Here is a 13863-nt window from a genome sequence, read left to right on the forward strand (position 1 = left end):
TTGCGGTGCCAATCGGCATGGCCGCCGGCATCGGCGCGGCCTTGCCTGCTGAGAAATTTGCGATTTTGCCATTATCAGAAACGGGTATCACCAGAATGCTATTAATTTTTTGGGTTTCGCCACAATGCCATTATGATACGATGTCAAAACGCTGAAATGTCTTTTCAACACTTATCACATCATTTTTTATTTTTCCATGTTTTCTTTGGCTGAACCTACCCAAAATGCCCTTGCAGCATCGGTTACAGCCCGGACAGATCGAACAGGATGAAAATGCTCGTTCTTTCTCTCCCTTTCCTCTTCGTATTCTTCAGCACCAAGGCCCCTGCAAACTCGCTGGCGGAGGTCAGGTTCCCGGCGCGGCTCCTCCAAGGGAAGGTGTTGCCGCGCTGCTCCTGGCGGCGGGCCTCGCGGTGTTGTCCGCGGGCGGTGGGGCCAGCAAGGCATGGCTCGCCGTGGCGCTGGCGGCCGTCGCTGCCGTCAATGCGCACGACCTGGTGGACTGGCGCGCTACGATGCCATGGCGCCAGCCTCTTCATCTCCCTCCTAGAAGACACCCTTGATTTGTTCTTCGCACACCTCGTGTGCCCAGCCTTATCTGCTCAGTCTCTACTTCCTCTCGCCCCCTTCTCTCCGCTTGTGCCAATCAGCCGCATACCGACGACATGCCGCATGGCCTGTTCCTAATCCTCCCCCAATATTGCATTCAAAGCCCCACGCAAACCACTTGAATTAGTTCCAGGCACGACATGCCATAATCAGCAAGCAAGCTAGCATCGATTTTTCGACGGAGTAAGAAACTGATCATCACTAACGTCCAGGCCTGCTGCACGCGCCGAGCCGAAGGACCTCGAGAAGCTGCAGGTCATCACCGGGATCCTGCCGGCCATTGGGCCTCCTACCTGCTTGTGCTCCCGCTTCGATGCCGTCTCCCGCATTCGTGGCTGTGCCGCCGAACGCCGAACGCCGCCGCCGCCACGCCGCAGCTTCCCGACGGCATCGTGGCCTCGCGTACGTCGACGCGGTGGTGCCGCCGTGCCTACACCATGTCCGCACCCGAGGCCGGCGATGGCGAGCTCGGCCTGCCAAGAAATGCACGGTGGGCATGGTGGGAGATACGGGAGACTGAGGGGATAAGGCTGGCTGTCTCAAGGGCAAAATGGTCCGTTTATGTGGTTAGAGAAGCGAGAAATTATGAAATGAAATGAAAAGGAGGGAAAAGTCATTGTAGCAGGAAGACATACCTTCATAATGGCATTATAGCGAAACCCAAAAGTTTGATGGCATTTTAGCGAAACCCATTTTTTGATGATGGCAAAATCGTAAATTTCTCGCGTCTGCTGGCTTCAAGCCTTCAAGTTGTTCTGCGCCGCGGCCAAACTCCGTCAGGGCCGTTCGCACGTCTCCCGCCGCGGCGGCACCACGCCGTCCGGCCGACGAAGCACACGGCCTGGAACACAGGAAAGTGATTACTCACACCGATCGTTGAGCAGCAGCTTGCCAGCTTTGAAAAAGAAAAAAAAATGTAAAAAGAACAAAACAGCGTGAGAATAGCGCCACATGTGAAAACCCAAATGTTGATTCCTTAATTAAGCAGATCGGATCGGAAAAGGCATAGAGGGGGGTTCTCCGTCTCCGCGCCGCGCCGCGTCCTCCCGCACCGCACGAATCCGTGCGCCGGCCGAGCCCTAGCTGCTCCCCCGCCCATTCATGGTGGGCGGGCCGTGAGATCTCTAGGGAGGGGAGGGGATGGGCGGCCGGAACAGCGCTGCCGCGACGCCGGTGCTGCTCAACGTGTACGACCTCACGGCCGCGAACGATTACCTCTACTGGCTCGGCTTCGGCGTCTTCCACTCCGGAATCGAAGGTTCCCATGGCGATCTATCCCCCCTTCCCATTTCTTTTATTTTCGGTATTGGTTCTGTGGTAGAATGATGGATTAAGACGGTCCTGTTTTCAAATACCTAATTAGCGTGATGCTAATTTCAGATTTTTTTTTTGCTGTTGATGTTTTATGGTCAATTAGGTGCTTGTAACAATGATCCAAGGAACAAAATATTGCAAATAGCTGATCAATGGTTCTGAGGGACAATGGGAATAGGGGATACAGATTAAAGAACACTGTTCTGTCTTAGCAACAGTTTCGAGGAGAATTATGCATAAAGTTATGCATAAAGTTTCGAGGAGAATTATGCTCTACTAGTGTCATCCTTCGTACTAGGTAGGAAAGTGTGGGTTCACCATACAATTAATGCATCTCCGCAACCTTGATTGTTGATTATATGGATTGCTGCAACTCTGGTGAATGCCTGAATCAAGACCGTTCTGTTGAAAGCTTGTAATTATGTTTGTATTTTCCAAATCCGGATGTCATGATGTCCATTTCAATATCTAGCTAACTTGCAGAAGTTCAAACTAAGCCTTTAGCATTCTCTTTTTTCTTATTATTTTTTCATTTTCAAAATGAGCAGTTCATGGCATGGAGTATGGATTTGGAGCCCATGACTTCCCGTCCAGTGGCGTGTTTGAGGTGGAATCAAAGACTTGCCCTGGCTTTGTCTATAGAAGAACGGTGTGGCTAGGCACAACAGACATGTCTCAGGAAGAATTCCGCTCGTTTATTGAAAAACTTGCAGGGAAGTATCATGGGAACACATATCATTTGATTAATAAGAACTGCAATCATTTCACGGACGATGTCTGTCAGAACTTAACTGGAAAACCCATCCCCTCCTGGGTGAATAGGCTTGCGAGAGTAGGTTGGTACTGTTATATAACATGTTTGTTTACTTTATTACTTGAAACTACATGCAGCTGACTGTACCGTGTCTCGAAAATTTAGGTTCAGTTTTTGATTGTCTTTTACCAGAAAGCGTTCAAGTTTCTCCTGTGGGTCGTGTCCCAACTCGTCGTCAAACTTCTGGTTAGTATCTACCTAAATTTTCTATTGCATTAGTTTTCATTTTTCAGTGACTTCCAAGGTGGCCTTTCTTGCCAAATTCTATCAACCTAAGAGGATTAGCTTGTGTGGGCATGCATGATTCAACTCGGTTTATAGTTTCAATGCTATGTTTTTCTACTTTCATGAAAATGTGTCACTGACAAGTGACAAGCATGTCTCCGACTAGGATTAATTCCTCTATAGTCGTGAGCAGTATTGTGACCATTTTTCCTTTTTCTTGTAAGCTTGGCATTTCTTATTTTTCATTAATTTAGTTGTACGTTTTTGCACCCATTCATGGTTGTTGGTACTTTCTTATGTCCCAGTCAAAATATTCAACATGTTGCATATGTCACCCTTTCATCTACAACTATCAGGATTAATACTATTCACCAGGTAACCCCTGTAGAATGATTACTTTTTAACCAAACTTCAAAGAAATCAGGGAATTTTTCTGGCACAACAACATAAGGGGATTCCAAATACATCTTCCACTATTTATAAAGTTTTAACATGTTTACTAACCTTGGTTTCTCATCAGACGATGATTTGCATTCAATACACTCTCCTATCATTGAGGACAGCGACAATGATGAGGACGAGGCCAAGCACCTGCTGCCAACTCCATCCAATGACATGCATTCTGTAGATGTGCCACCAAAGCTAGCGAAAGATCTTCTCTGAATTGCTCCATGCTCATAGACACCTCCCGTACTGTAACTACAAGTCTACAAGTCGTGTAGCTGTTGTTGCTAAAGGGATTCTTTAGACGATGGCTTGACGAGCCGGTACAGTCAAGCTCGCCATTGGTTGGTGTAGCTATATACACAGAGTAACTATACTTGCTGCACCAGTTAGCACTGCCTTGCTGTCTTTGTACCGGCAGGTGACTGTCCATGGTAGGTTACAGGGGCGGGCCTGGTATTGATTCAAGGGTATTCAACTGAATACCCAAAAAATTTTGCAACAAAATTTATATACATAGTATATATAACATGTATATGTATTAAAATAGAAAATAAGGGTATCTCTAAAAGAATTCTTATATTCTAGTCTCCAACTCTCTATATCCTTTAAGTAGAGGATCATCCTAAATATTATTTCTCTTTGTATTCTTGTGTCGCCATGGTACTTCCCTTGTACCGGATATTTTATTTTGAACTTTGACATATTAGGTAAATATGACCCATAAATTTGAAGGTTGAGGGTCTAAGATCCGGTTCTAAAATAGCAAGTATTTGGATAGGGTGTGGAGAGAGATGATTTAGGGTGTCTCTTGGAGATGATCTAACGTCACAATACAGGCTTCCCGATCTCATATTGCCTCTTGTGCTCAAATGGCTCACTTCACCTCTTCTAGGCCCAATAGCAACCCCCAACCGGCACCAATCCATCCAAATTCCACTTCCCCTTTCCCTTGTGGCCGCATCCTTTCCACTTCTGGCCGATGAGACCTAAGCAACCTGCGTCGCTGGGGACAGCGTAGCACAGCGGGCAGCGGCGGTCAAAAACATTTCATCCTTAAAAAATGTTGAATACCCAAACCCCAAATCCTGGGCCCGCCCCTGGTAGGTTGGTAGCAGCAGCATGGTATTACTGTCATTTAGCAAAGCTGGAAATTGCAAAATGGGTTCCAGTATCTATTAGGACCGAAGGTGTAAAATATTGCCTTAGCGTAATACTTGCTGAGCCGAGACTATCACTGTAATAAGTTATGCCAGAACGGGGTTTATGTACATGGCTATTTAGTAACACGGCATGATGTTTTCGTTGCCCAATCCCGTGGACCGTGGTCACATTCTGTCACAAAAGTATGCTGACGAGTTCTCCCAGACAAAAAGAAAAGGAAGCTGACAAATGAAATGCCATTTTTTTTCCGGTTCCAAATTGGCGAGCTTGTGCAACTTAGACGCGCTTTCTTTCTCCAGTGTTAGCCAAGATTGTTTGGCTGGCATGGACTAACAGCAGAGTTGAATGGGGCTAATCTATTTTGTACTGCGATACGGTGTTGTCGAGCCAGGTTTGTTTATTACTATTAGCAACGTTGAATTCACCATTATATGGATATAGAAAAGAGCTAATGCTAAACTTCTACGTTACCAGTGATGTCACCGACGAATCTGGATTTTTTTTTGGCAAGGAATGAATCTGGATTCTTAAATCGCCTTTGTTGCGTGTACAATCATATTTGTCGAAGTAAAATCAGCATTTCTGTTGCATTCATGCAACGGCGGTCTTTTTTCCCCCACATATACACATCCTATCTGCAGTATGTCTTCCAAAATACACGCACGCCGTATCAAGAACACCACTAAATAAATGATAAACATTTATAATGACAAGGGTAGTCTTAAAAGTACATGCACCATACAGCATATATGGTCACAAATAACTAAATGAACGAACGGGAGTGTCCCCCCCCCCCCCCCCCCCCCCCCCTATATACTTGATCCATCAGTGCCATGAATCTTTGATGCCTGGGATTTCCATAAAATATGCTCGCCAGGATCAGACTCAGCAGTTAGCAAAACAAAGACCAGGGATTTTACTAGAGAGTAAAATGGTCAATCATATGCTGTATGACATCGGCACCTTCGCAATGCATCACAGGATCCTTCACCTGTAAAGATTTCATTCCAAGGGAGGCTTCAGCTTCAGCATAACTTTCACAAACATCAAGTGGTTGCTAAATTGCTGACAGAAGAACGTCACGGGTAGCTAAAGACAATACCTGAATCACACTATGTGCTGCAGATCTTACTTTGCTGTTGTGGAAGCTAACATCCACCTTTTCCCATGACACACACTTAAGTCCTCTTAAAAGACGTTCTGTAAATTGCAATAGAAGTCAGTCCATCATGTGCAATTCTGCAGTAATGACGTCGAAATAAATAATATAGGATCAAGATGCACATTGTATTTTCTGATCCCTTGTGCATATACGAAAATATATATTTCTTCCTCTCCACAAAAGAAGCATGTCCTAATATACAGATTTAGAGAGTTTTCACTGGACAACATATGTGGGGGATCATGGTAACTCGTGATGGATGCATGATAGAAAATGGTGACAGTAAAACCATAGGGTTCTTTAGAGCAGCATACCCATGCTAGTAAACAGACTGGACATGTCTAAATCGATCTTGATGAGTCAGGGAACTGTCCTTGAACATCATCTCATTTGTAAGCATACCTATGGAACTTGTGTACCACCGAAACATTGTGGAGCCACAAGCACCTAAGAGAGTAAGGGACCCATGCAACATGATATACAGTCAGGGACCCACGGACATCAAATATCCATAACATGATAGATAAAGGGCCATGCTCCTATGTCTTAGCCAATCCAAGAACTGAGAAACAATGTTTTTTTTTTCTGTTTTCTCAAAAGAGACCGTATTATTTCTAATTTTTCAATATATAGCTTATTCTAGCTGTATGAAACCTGGTGGTGGGGTGTATATCCTGACATCCAGCAAACTGAGCTAGATATTCTTTTTTATTTTTTCATGCTTAACTGGGAAGCTCCATTCTCTTCAAGATTACATAAGCTAAGAAATTCATTCCTAATCTGGCAATATCAACAAGCAGAAAGGACTCTCTGTCCCCACAAACTATCTTCTATTATCTATACGCAAGATAATCATCAATGAATTAAATAAGCATGGAAACATCAACCACATATAGTGCGTAAACCGGATGTATGAAAAACATTATATGCTTTCTTTAAAACCAGGGAAACCTTTCTAAAGAAACATGAACCACATTTTGAAAAGTAAGAAGGAAGAAGATCTGACAATTTTTAGCAGGCCTTCCATTAAGATATTGTCAGGATAGATAGACAGGGGAAACAGCACTATTTTAGAAGGAGAGGAAGAAACTAGTAAGCAAATATGCTAGTGCCTGTCAGTACTACCATACTATGTTGGGTTTTGCAGCATAAGAGATCAATCACAAAAATGTGAAACAAGCGCATGTCCAGTTATATAATCCAAGCACTAATACAAACCTTCTAGTGTGCAGTGGTCCGTGTCCTCGCATTTATTAGGAGCTTCTGCTTTGCATAGTTCCTCATATACAATATGTGGGTAAATCTTGTTTGTTGAATCAACCCACTACAAGAATATAATTAAATGCATATTATAAATGGTAGATTGAAAGAAAGGATCATGCTAAGATTGGCCAAGCCAAAAAAAAAGACCATAAGGTTTACCTTGGGTAATTCTGAATCTTGTCTGATGGATGATGTCCTCCACCCAACAATATCTTAACAAAATTCAGTTATGGAAAAAAAAACTTAGAATCAATGCTTATAACTATAGTACTATGTGCTAATTTTAAATGTGAAGGATACGATCATGACGAACATTGGAGTACGCAACTCGTCGTCTAAATGCTTGCAAAGCAGACCTACACCAACAGATTGGTAAGTTACAAATATTCATAATCCAAGCACACAAAAGCAGTTGCGGAAGATAAGCATACATGAACTGCAGGTCACACCAATTGTCCACCATGCGTTGCAGCAATGGAGGCTTTCCCTCATCATTATCAGTAAGAAAGAGGTGTTTGCCAGTTCTTCCAAATATCAAATGAATGATGCAGCTAGCGAAATTTTCAATTGCAGTAACCCCCAAAAGGAAAGGAACCTGTATAGTTCAAACAAAGATCAAAATTTTCAGCCTAGTCCCTAAAACATTCATGTTACAAGTACCAAAATGCTTCTGCCAAGCTTTCACAGAAAGCTACTATACTATTATCATCACTCAAGCAAGTTAGTTCTCTTTTAAGAGATCAATTTGCAAGCTTGACCTTCAACATGCAAGGATGATATATGGCTTTTCATTTCTGATCGCAATGATGAAAGGCAAAACTTAAGCTACTACAGTACCTGCTTGTTTCCTCTGGAACCAAGATGTGGTGATGCAACAGTTATGAAGTTCACTGCCTCAAGTCCATATATTGTACCTCTGTTATCATCAGTCAAATTTTGTTGAGCATTTTCGGATGTTTGTTTAGGTGGTCTATATAGTCTTCCAATAGCGTATCTAGCAACCAATCCTCCAACTGAATGTGCAACAAAAGATATCTTTTTGATATCTGGTCTTCTGTTGATTTCTTCAATAACCTGCCTTACTAAATTTTGTCATCATTTTGCAGAAGGAACACATAAAGTATAGTAGAAGAGATATTCGGAAAATAATCAAGACGCATAATGGAAGAACTAACCTCTTGTGCCAATCGCTCACCCATTACATCAATGCCATCTAAAGTTAGCCTGTACATGTTGCGGTTGCTACCTACAAGTTAAGAAAAAAAAACCATTGAAGTAACCATAAGAAATGTCTATAAGTGGTAAAATTCTCTTATATATTTTAAAAAATAATGTACTATGATTCAGTTGCAATATTACAACTCATGATACAAGAGATCACACGTTATGTGCAACAATGCAAATTTTTATTCAATTTTGTGTTTAAATAGCAACAACATCACAGTCATCTGCAATAATGCACCTTTTTGCATCATCAGTTGCACATGACCAGGCATATATTCTACAAGGAAATAAGATTCCAAGAGCCCCACAAAACATGGAATATAGATAAAGCTCTTATTGCATTTCTTTGTTAGAAAGAAGTGCCTAGGAATGATAAGCCAATCATTAGTATGAATGACACAAAATCTGCCAACAAGGAACAACTTTCTTAATAGTTCAACCAAGCGCCTCATCAGGTGTAAAAGTTGGACAACACTAGCCAACCAATGCATTAATAGTTCAACACTAGGATTGAGGATTGGTAAAAAGTGATCAGCTAAGATGTCAAACTGGCCTTCCTAAAAAAATGTACAATACAATGGAGGTCTCACAGCTCATGAAACACTGTTAATAAGAAGTGATGATCACAGAGACGAATTGAGAGAGCTTACAATGAACTATGACTTTGTCAGAGAGCAACTTATCAAACTGCTCAGTTCCAAACTTCCAATCTGCTGTGCTGTACACCAAATAGGGAGTAAAAGGATCAATAGAGCTCCAGGAACAATCAAATGGAAAATTAAAACAAATAGATGTATTATATGGCCGAAATGCTTGTAGGTGATGTACTGATGTGAATGCACGAAAATTTACCAAACCGCGTTTCACTTTGGTATTCAGTTATTTATGTACTCTGAGTTCATCAGTGCCCCCCGCTAATTGGAACGAACAACCTACCTAATTTGTACGGATCAAGTAGCGTCTTCCCAAGAGACACTTCAATTCAGTTTGTTACGAGGACATTTTAGGTCATGAAATTAATTAATTATACTTCACTCAGAGAAAAAAAAACATCAGGAGACGCGCAGCACGCTCATCTCCCGAGCTGCCCTCGCAAAGACGCAAACACCTGCTTCGGGGTGAAATTTCGAACACAACCAATGATCAGGCAAATCAGAGAAGCCCATAGCTCGAAATCCCCCAAGTTCTCGAAACAGCCAAAAGTTTCCCCACCGAGAAAAGCGTGCGGCAATAGGTTTTTGGCGGAGCAATTGAGAACCGAGCCCAATCCCAATTACGAGATGAAATGGAAGGCAAATTAGCCGTACCTCCCGACGATCCCGTGGACCATGACCACCAGGTGGTCGGGCCCGCCTCCGGCCGGCGCCGGCGCCGCCTCCCGCCGGTCTCCTCCTCCCAGGTCACCCATTCACCCCCGCGCGCGCACGGACGCGAACCAGCGGGAACGAGCCGGGGGAGGCGGACGGGAGCGCGGAGGAGAGGAGAGGTGTGCACGGGAAAAAGGGCAGCCGCGCTTAAAAGGGAGGCGGGTCTGGTTCGGGTTCGGCGAGTGGCGACGCGGAGGCGGAACGGAACAGACGAGGAGGGGGCGGGGACGAAAACGGCTGCCTGGGGAGCGGATTGGTGTGGGGGTGGCCTCTGATTGGAGAGTGACAGGTGGGGTAGGACACGAGGAGGAGGCCACCTGTCACTCTGTCAGACCGACCTAGCCGAGCCCCGGAGCCCTGCGGCGTGCCATGAAAGAACGCAAGCGCCAACCACCAGAGGTTTGACGACCATGGCCATGGTGCCAGTCGTTTCCAACGGCAAAACTACTTGCATTGGCAGATAATACGAGCTCACTCGTATACTATCTTTTAAATCATGCTTGCTGATTACTGAATATTTAGCTCGAGGTATGAATACCGCCTATTTTTCAAATAATGGAACAGAGGGTATCCTAGTCGTTTCATCAGCCAAGTATGACAAGCTAAAGTATGATCCTTTGTGCAATGCATCAAGGTGAGATTAGATCTGTCCCGAATCGGCAGCGTGCCCACAACAACATGTCCTATTATGAGCCGGTGTTTAGGCGTCGAAGGCAAGCGTTGATACGTGGGGTCCCGGTTCTCCCGCACACCAATCAACCCGAGCGGAAAAATGAAGGAGAACCCAACCCACCCGTTGGGGGCTGCCGGGCTAGGTGCTAGCAGTGCTGCAGTGGGCATCTCCATCCAGAAGACACAGAGACAAACTCTACGGTCAGGGGCGAAGCTACATGGAGCTTCCCTGGTGCACGTGCACCATGGTAAAAAATATTTTTCTTAGTAGTTAACTTTATTTTACCATATAAATTATACTGGCTTTCTTGATTGCAATGGAGAGTGCACCAGGGTCAAATTTATCTTGGCTTCGCCACTGTCTACGGTTGTCGTTTGCTTTTGGTTGTTTGAGAGAGACTGTATGACAGTGCTTTGGATCACGTATGATGTCGAAGCTCGTGGATGTTTCGTTGAGGAGGTTTGAGATTTAATTAACACGTACGAGCTCGTCGCTGTGAGGAAGAAACACAAAGATATACTAGTAAGAGCATCTCCAGCCGGCTGCCCAAATATGAGCCTTTATTTTGTATTTTTGGGCCGGCCCATAAAATTTAGGGACTTGAAAACCTCTCCAAACTCCAGTCAGCCCGACCAAATGATGGCCCCTAAATCAATCTGACTAATGGGACCAGCTGTCAGCGAAACTCTCCCCAATCTTGAGCAACTCAAGTTTTCTGTTGACCGACCGGCTCCCACCACCCCCTTCCCTGGTCTCTGCATCGCCTCCTGGCCCCCTCTCCTCGCGGCGAGTCGGCAACCACTAGGCGAGCGGCGGCGCCATCCGCCACGTCTTCGCCGGCGACGAGCGCCCGCTAGGTGTTCCCTCCCTCCCCTTCCTGCTGGGCGAAACGTAGCACCCTATCCGGATCTGGGTCGGTCCTCCCCTGCGTGCTGCCTAAGTGATCTCGGTCGGCAGCGGCCAGGGGTTCGGTCCGGGGAGCCCCGAGTCCTTCCGCTACCCCCACCAGAGCTGGCAGCGGTGGCAGCGACTTCGACCTCGAGGCTGGGATCTCCCGCAAGGGCCGCAAGCCCAAGAACCCGCACCTGGAGACCTCTGTCGTGATGCGGCTCCGCCACTTCTACGAGGCGCACCCCGTGGCCGTCGCCGCCGCCCTGCTCTCCGCCGAGCTCGCTGCCCTGGTCCTCCTCTCTGTGCACGAGGCCCGGCGGCGCATGGCCCGGCGGGGCCGGGGTGGGCGGGGCCGCCGTCCTCCCTCTCTTCCTCCCGCACCCGACAGAGACCTCTCTCGTCGTGGCGTCGACGTCGTGCCATCTGGACCACCCGCCGAAGTAGATGTTCCAGACGCCCTCGGCGAGCTAGTCCACCTGCATCGCCGCGACCTCCTCCTCCAGCGCGCCGTGGCCGAGCCGCTGCACGCCGCCGGCGCTTGCCAGGCAGGAGGGAGACAGCATGTCGGCGAAGACGACCTCCCCGCCGTCCTCGTCCACGTCGCGCCACGCCGAACTGCGCATGAAGCACCCCACCTGGACGCCCCCGCGGGTGGCCGCGTACGCGCTCGCGTTGGCCTCGCCGATCACCTACACCAGCCCGGCCTCGGGCTTGCCCCGGCGGTGGCGGCCGCCCACGAGCACCACGGCCTCCACGGCGTCCGCGGCGCCCCGCTGCTCCTCGGCCGCGAAGAGCCCCGCCGCCGCGCACCAGAGGGCGGTCGACGCCGCCAGCGGCAGGAGCGAGGCCGCGGTGCGCGGGACCGCCGCCGCCGCCGCCGCGGCGCCACAGCACAGGAGCGCGGCGATGGCGAGGCCGGCCGCGAGCGCCCCCGGAGAGGAGCAGGCGGGATGGCGGTGGCGGCGGCGGCCGGCGCGGGAGCCGCGAGCACCTCTCCGAGCGAGCGAATCAGAGGAGAGGGGAAAGAGGAAAAAAAAGAAGTGGAGCCCACATGTCGGGTGGAAATAGAGGGCCTCCAGTTCTAGGAGCCCTAGGCCAAAATTTAGTAGTCTCCACAAAATGGTAGCCCGTTTAGGGGTCCGGCTAGAGTTGTTTTTTTTTTTCACCTGAGAGACTAAAAAAAGAGATAGATGTCCATTTAGTCATCCGGCTGGAGATGCTCTAATCCTAGTATCAGTTCGGTGATTGACGCGGCGCTCGGATTCGCAGGACGATTTGCAAACAGAAGTGCACGCAAGCTAGCCCCGAGCCATGGACTTGGACCACACACGGACGAGGTGAACCTCGCGTGCACAGGTGCTCCAATGCGGGGACCCTCGTCAGCGGAGCGTGCACGCGCAAGCCAAAGGGTAAAACGTTTCAGTGAAATGTTTAAGCTCTGGGATACATAGTGTTTGAATTTGTCGTTTCGCGAGACCGAGTATTGCCGGCGCCCGGCAATTTCAACAAAGGGAAGTGCAGTCATGATCGAGGGAGGGAGTAAACGTGGTGTTTCTTCTCGTCGATTCTGGAATTTCTAATTAGTTCAGGTGCAATTCCAGGTGTGTTGGGAAAAAGAATTTCTAGCTTTGTTCTTAATAAGATATGGCATCTATAACGATCTAATTAGTTCATTTAGCTTGTCAGAAACTTCATTTATTTAGAAAAAAGGAAAATATTCTTTTTAAAAAAAAGAAGCTATCGCGATGGGACAAATAGTAAATGAGAAAGAGACAGCAACAAGACGGTTTTTTTTAAAAAAAAGTTAAGACGACATTTTTCCAGGCATCTCAGATTTTTGGTGCATGTGAGTAACGTGGAGCATGGCTTGTGCCTAGCTCGAGGTGTGCAGGGCAGTGAGCGCCTGGAAGTGACAGTGTCACCGTCGATGCATTTATGCTTGTGGCAAGCCGTTTCAAAGCTTTCGACCCATGACCGCAGCCTGCAGATGCTGTCCTCTCTCCGCACTTCCGCAGGCTTCAGAGTTCATACCAATCAATCGCTTTCTTCTCATCCCTCAATTCCAGTCCCACCTCTCCATATCAAATTATGACAAATAAACATCATCTAAAACAGCCGTCGCACGGCGGGTATAGGTGCTGCGTGGCCTCAACCCCCTGGCGATTTAATCCAGATCGCCGAGCGTCGTTTCGGTGTAATCAAGTGCGCCCATGCCTGGATTAGGACATCTAATCCATCAACCACCAGTGCTCTCGCTATGGCTGGCATGAATCGGATGACCCTGCATGATTCATTTGTATATTTTCAAATAAAAAATAGAAAATAAGTATATCACATGATGCCATTATTGATTGGGTCCAACTGTCACGGCATTATTCCGTTTGCTCACACGCTTGACTCTTTCAGTTAGGGTCTGGTCCGTCGCTTATCCGTCCACGTCAGCTCCCAGGCAGCAGCGATCGCTGGCGGTACTAGTGGCGGGGACGAAGGCCAGTGTATGCGCGCCACGACCAAACCACAGCTAGGACTCTTGCCGTGCCCGACTGCCCGTGCGATTCGTTTCCAGTCTGTGGTTGTTGCGCGGCTGTACGTTGCTGCAGCCTGCAGTTTTTCTTTCTTCTTTTTTTTTTTCCTGATGGGGCAGCCTGCAGCAGTGCAGCTGGTGCCTGCCTGACTGGAGAAGTGAGAACGTGCGATGCTGCGATGCAACCGC

General features: G+C 47.2%; 2 protein-coding genes and 1 pseudogene across 2 annotated transcripts; 1 reads left to right on the forward strand and 2 right to left on the reverse strand.

Moving 5' to 3' along the window:
* The first annotated feature begins 1511 nt into the window (after positions 1-1511).
* Positions 1512-4719, forward strand: LOC120711464 (deSI-like protein At4g17486). The gene is made up of 5 exons (XM_039997002.1): positions 1512-1867; positions 2472-2759; positions 2843-2923; positions 3483-3844; positions 4514-4719. Exons 1-4 carry the CDS (start codon positions 1750-1752, stop codon positions 3623-3625), a joined length of 630 nt encoding a protein of 209 aa, XP_039852936.1. The 5' UTR covers positions 1512-1749; the 3' UTR covers positions 3626-3844; positions 4514-4719.
* Positions 4720-5094: 375 nt separating this feature from the next.
* On the reverse strand, positions 5095-9786 carry LOC120711456 (lipid droplet phospholipase 1-like). The gene is made up of 10 exons (XM_039996994.1): positions 9527-9786; positions 8870-8937; positions 8171-8241; positions 7833-8069; positions 7427-7590; positions 7296-7351; positions 7155-7207; positions 6951-7056; positions 5673-5770; positions 5095-5561 (listed from the first exon to the last, which is right to left on the reverse strand). The coding sequence occupies exons 1-10, from the start codon at positions 9625-9627 to the stop codon at positions 5490-5492; spliced, it is 1026 nt and encodes a 341-aa protein (XP_039852928.1). The 5' UTR covers positions 9628-9786; the 3' UTR covers positions 5095-5489.
* A 1372-nt stretch (positions 9787-11158) lies between these two features.
* On the reverse strand, positions 11159-13122 carry LOC120655680 (annotated as a pseudogene).
* Positions 13123-13863: the final 741 nt, after the last annotated feature.

Source organism: Panicum virgatum, chromosome 1K (genome assembly GCF_016808335.1).
Source record: "Panicum virgatum strain AP13 chromosome 1K, P.virgatum_v5, whole genome shotgun sequence".
Lineage (NCBI taxonomy): Eukaryota > Viridiplantae > Streptophyta > Magnoliopsida > Poales > Poaceae > Panicum > Panicum virgatum.

Coding starts and splice junctions, on each gene's coding strand:
- LOC120711464 (XM_039997002.1), top strand. CDS start 1,750: ATGGGCGGCCGGAACAGCGCTGCCGCGACGCCGGTGCTGCTCAACGTG. Junction 1,868..2,471: donor CTTCCACTCCGGAATCGAAG/GTTCCCATGGCG, acceptor CAAAATGAGCAG/TTCATGGCATGGAGTATGGA. Junction 2,760..2,842: donor GAATAGGCTTGCGAGAGTAG/GTTGGTACTGTT, acceptor TCGAAAATTTAG/GTTCAGTTTTTGATTGTCTT.
- LOC120711456 (XM_039996994.1), bottom strand. CDS start 9,627: ATGGGTGACCTGGGAGGAGGAGACCGGCGGGAGGCGGCGCCGGCGCCG. Junction 7,591..7,832: donor GTTCCAGAGGAAACAAGCAG/GTACTGTAGTAG, acceptor TGAACTATACAG/GTTCCTTTCCTTTTGGGGGT. Junction 7,208..7,295: donor CTCCAATGTTCGTCATGATC/GTATCCTTCACA, acceptor AATTTTGTTAAG/ATATTGTTGGGTGGAGGACA.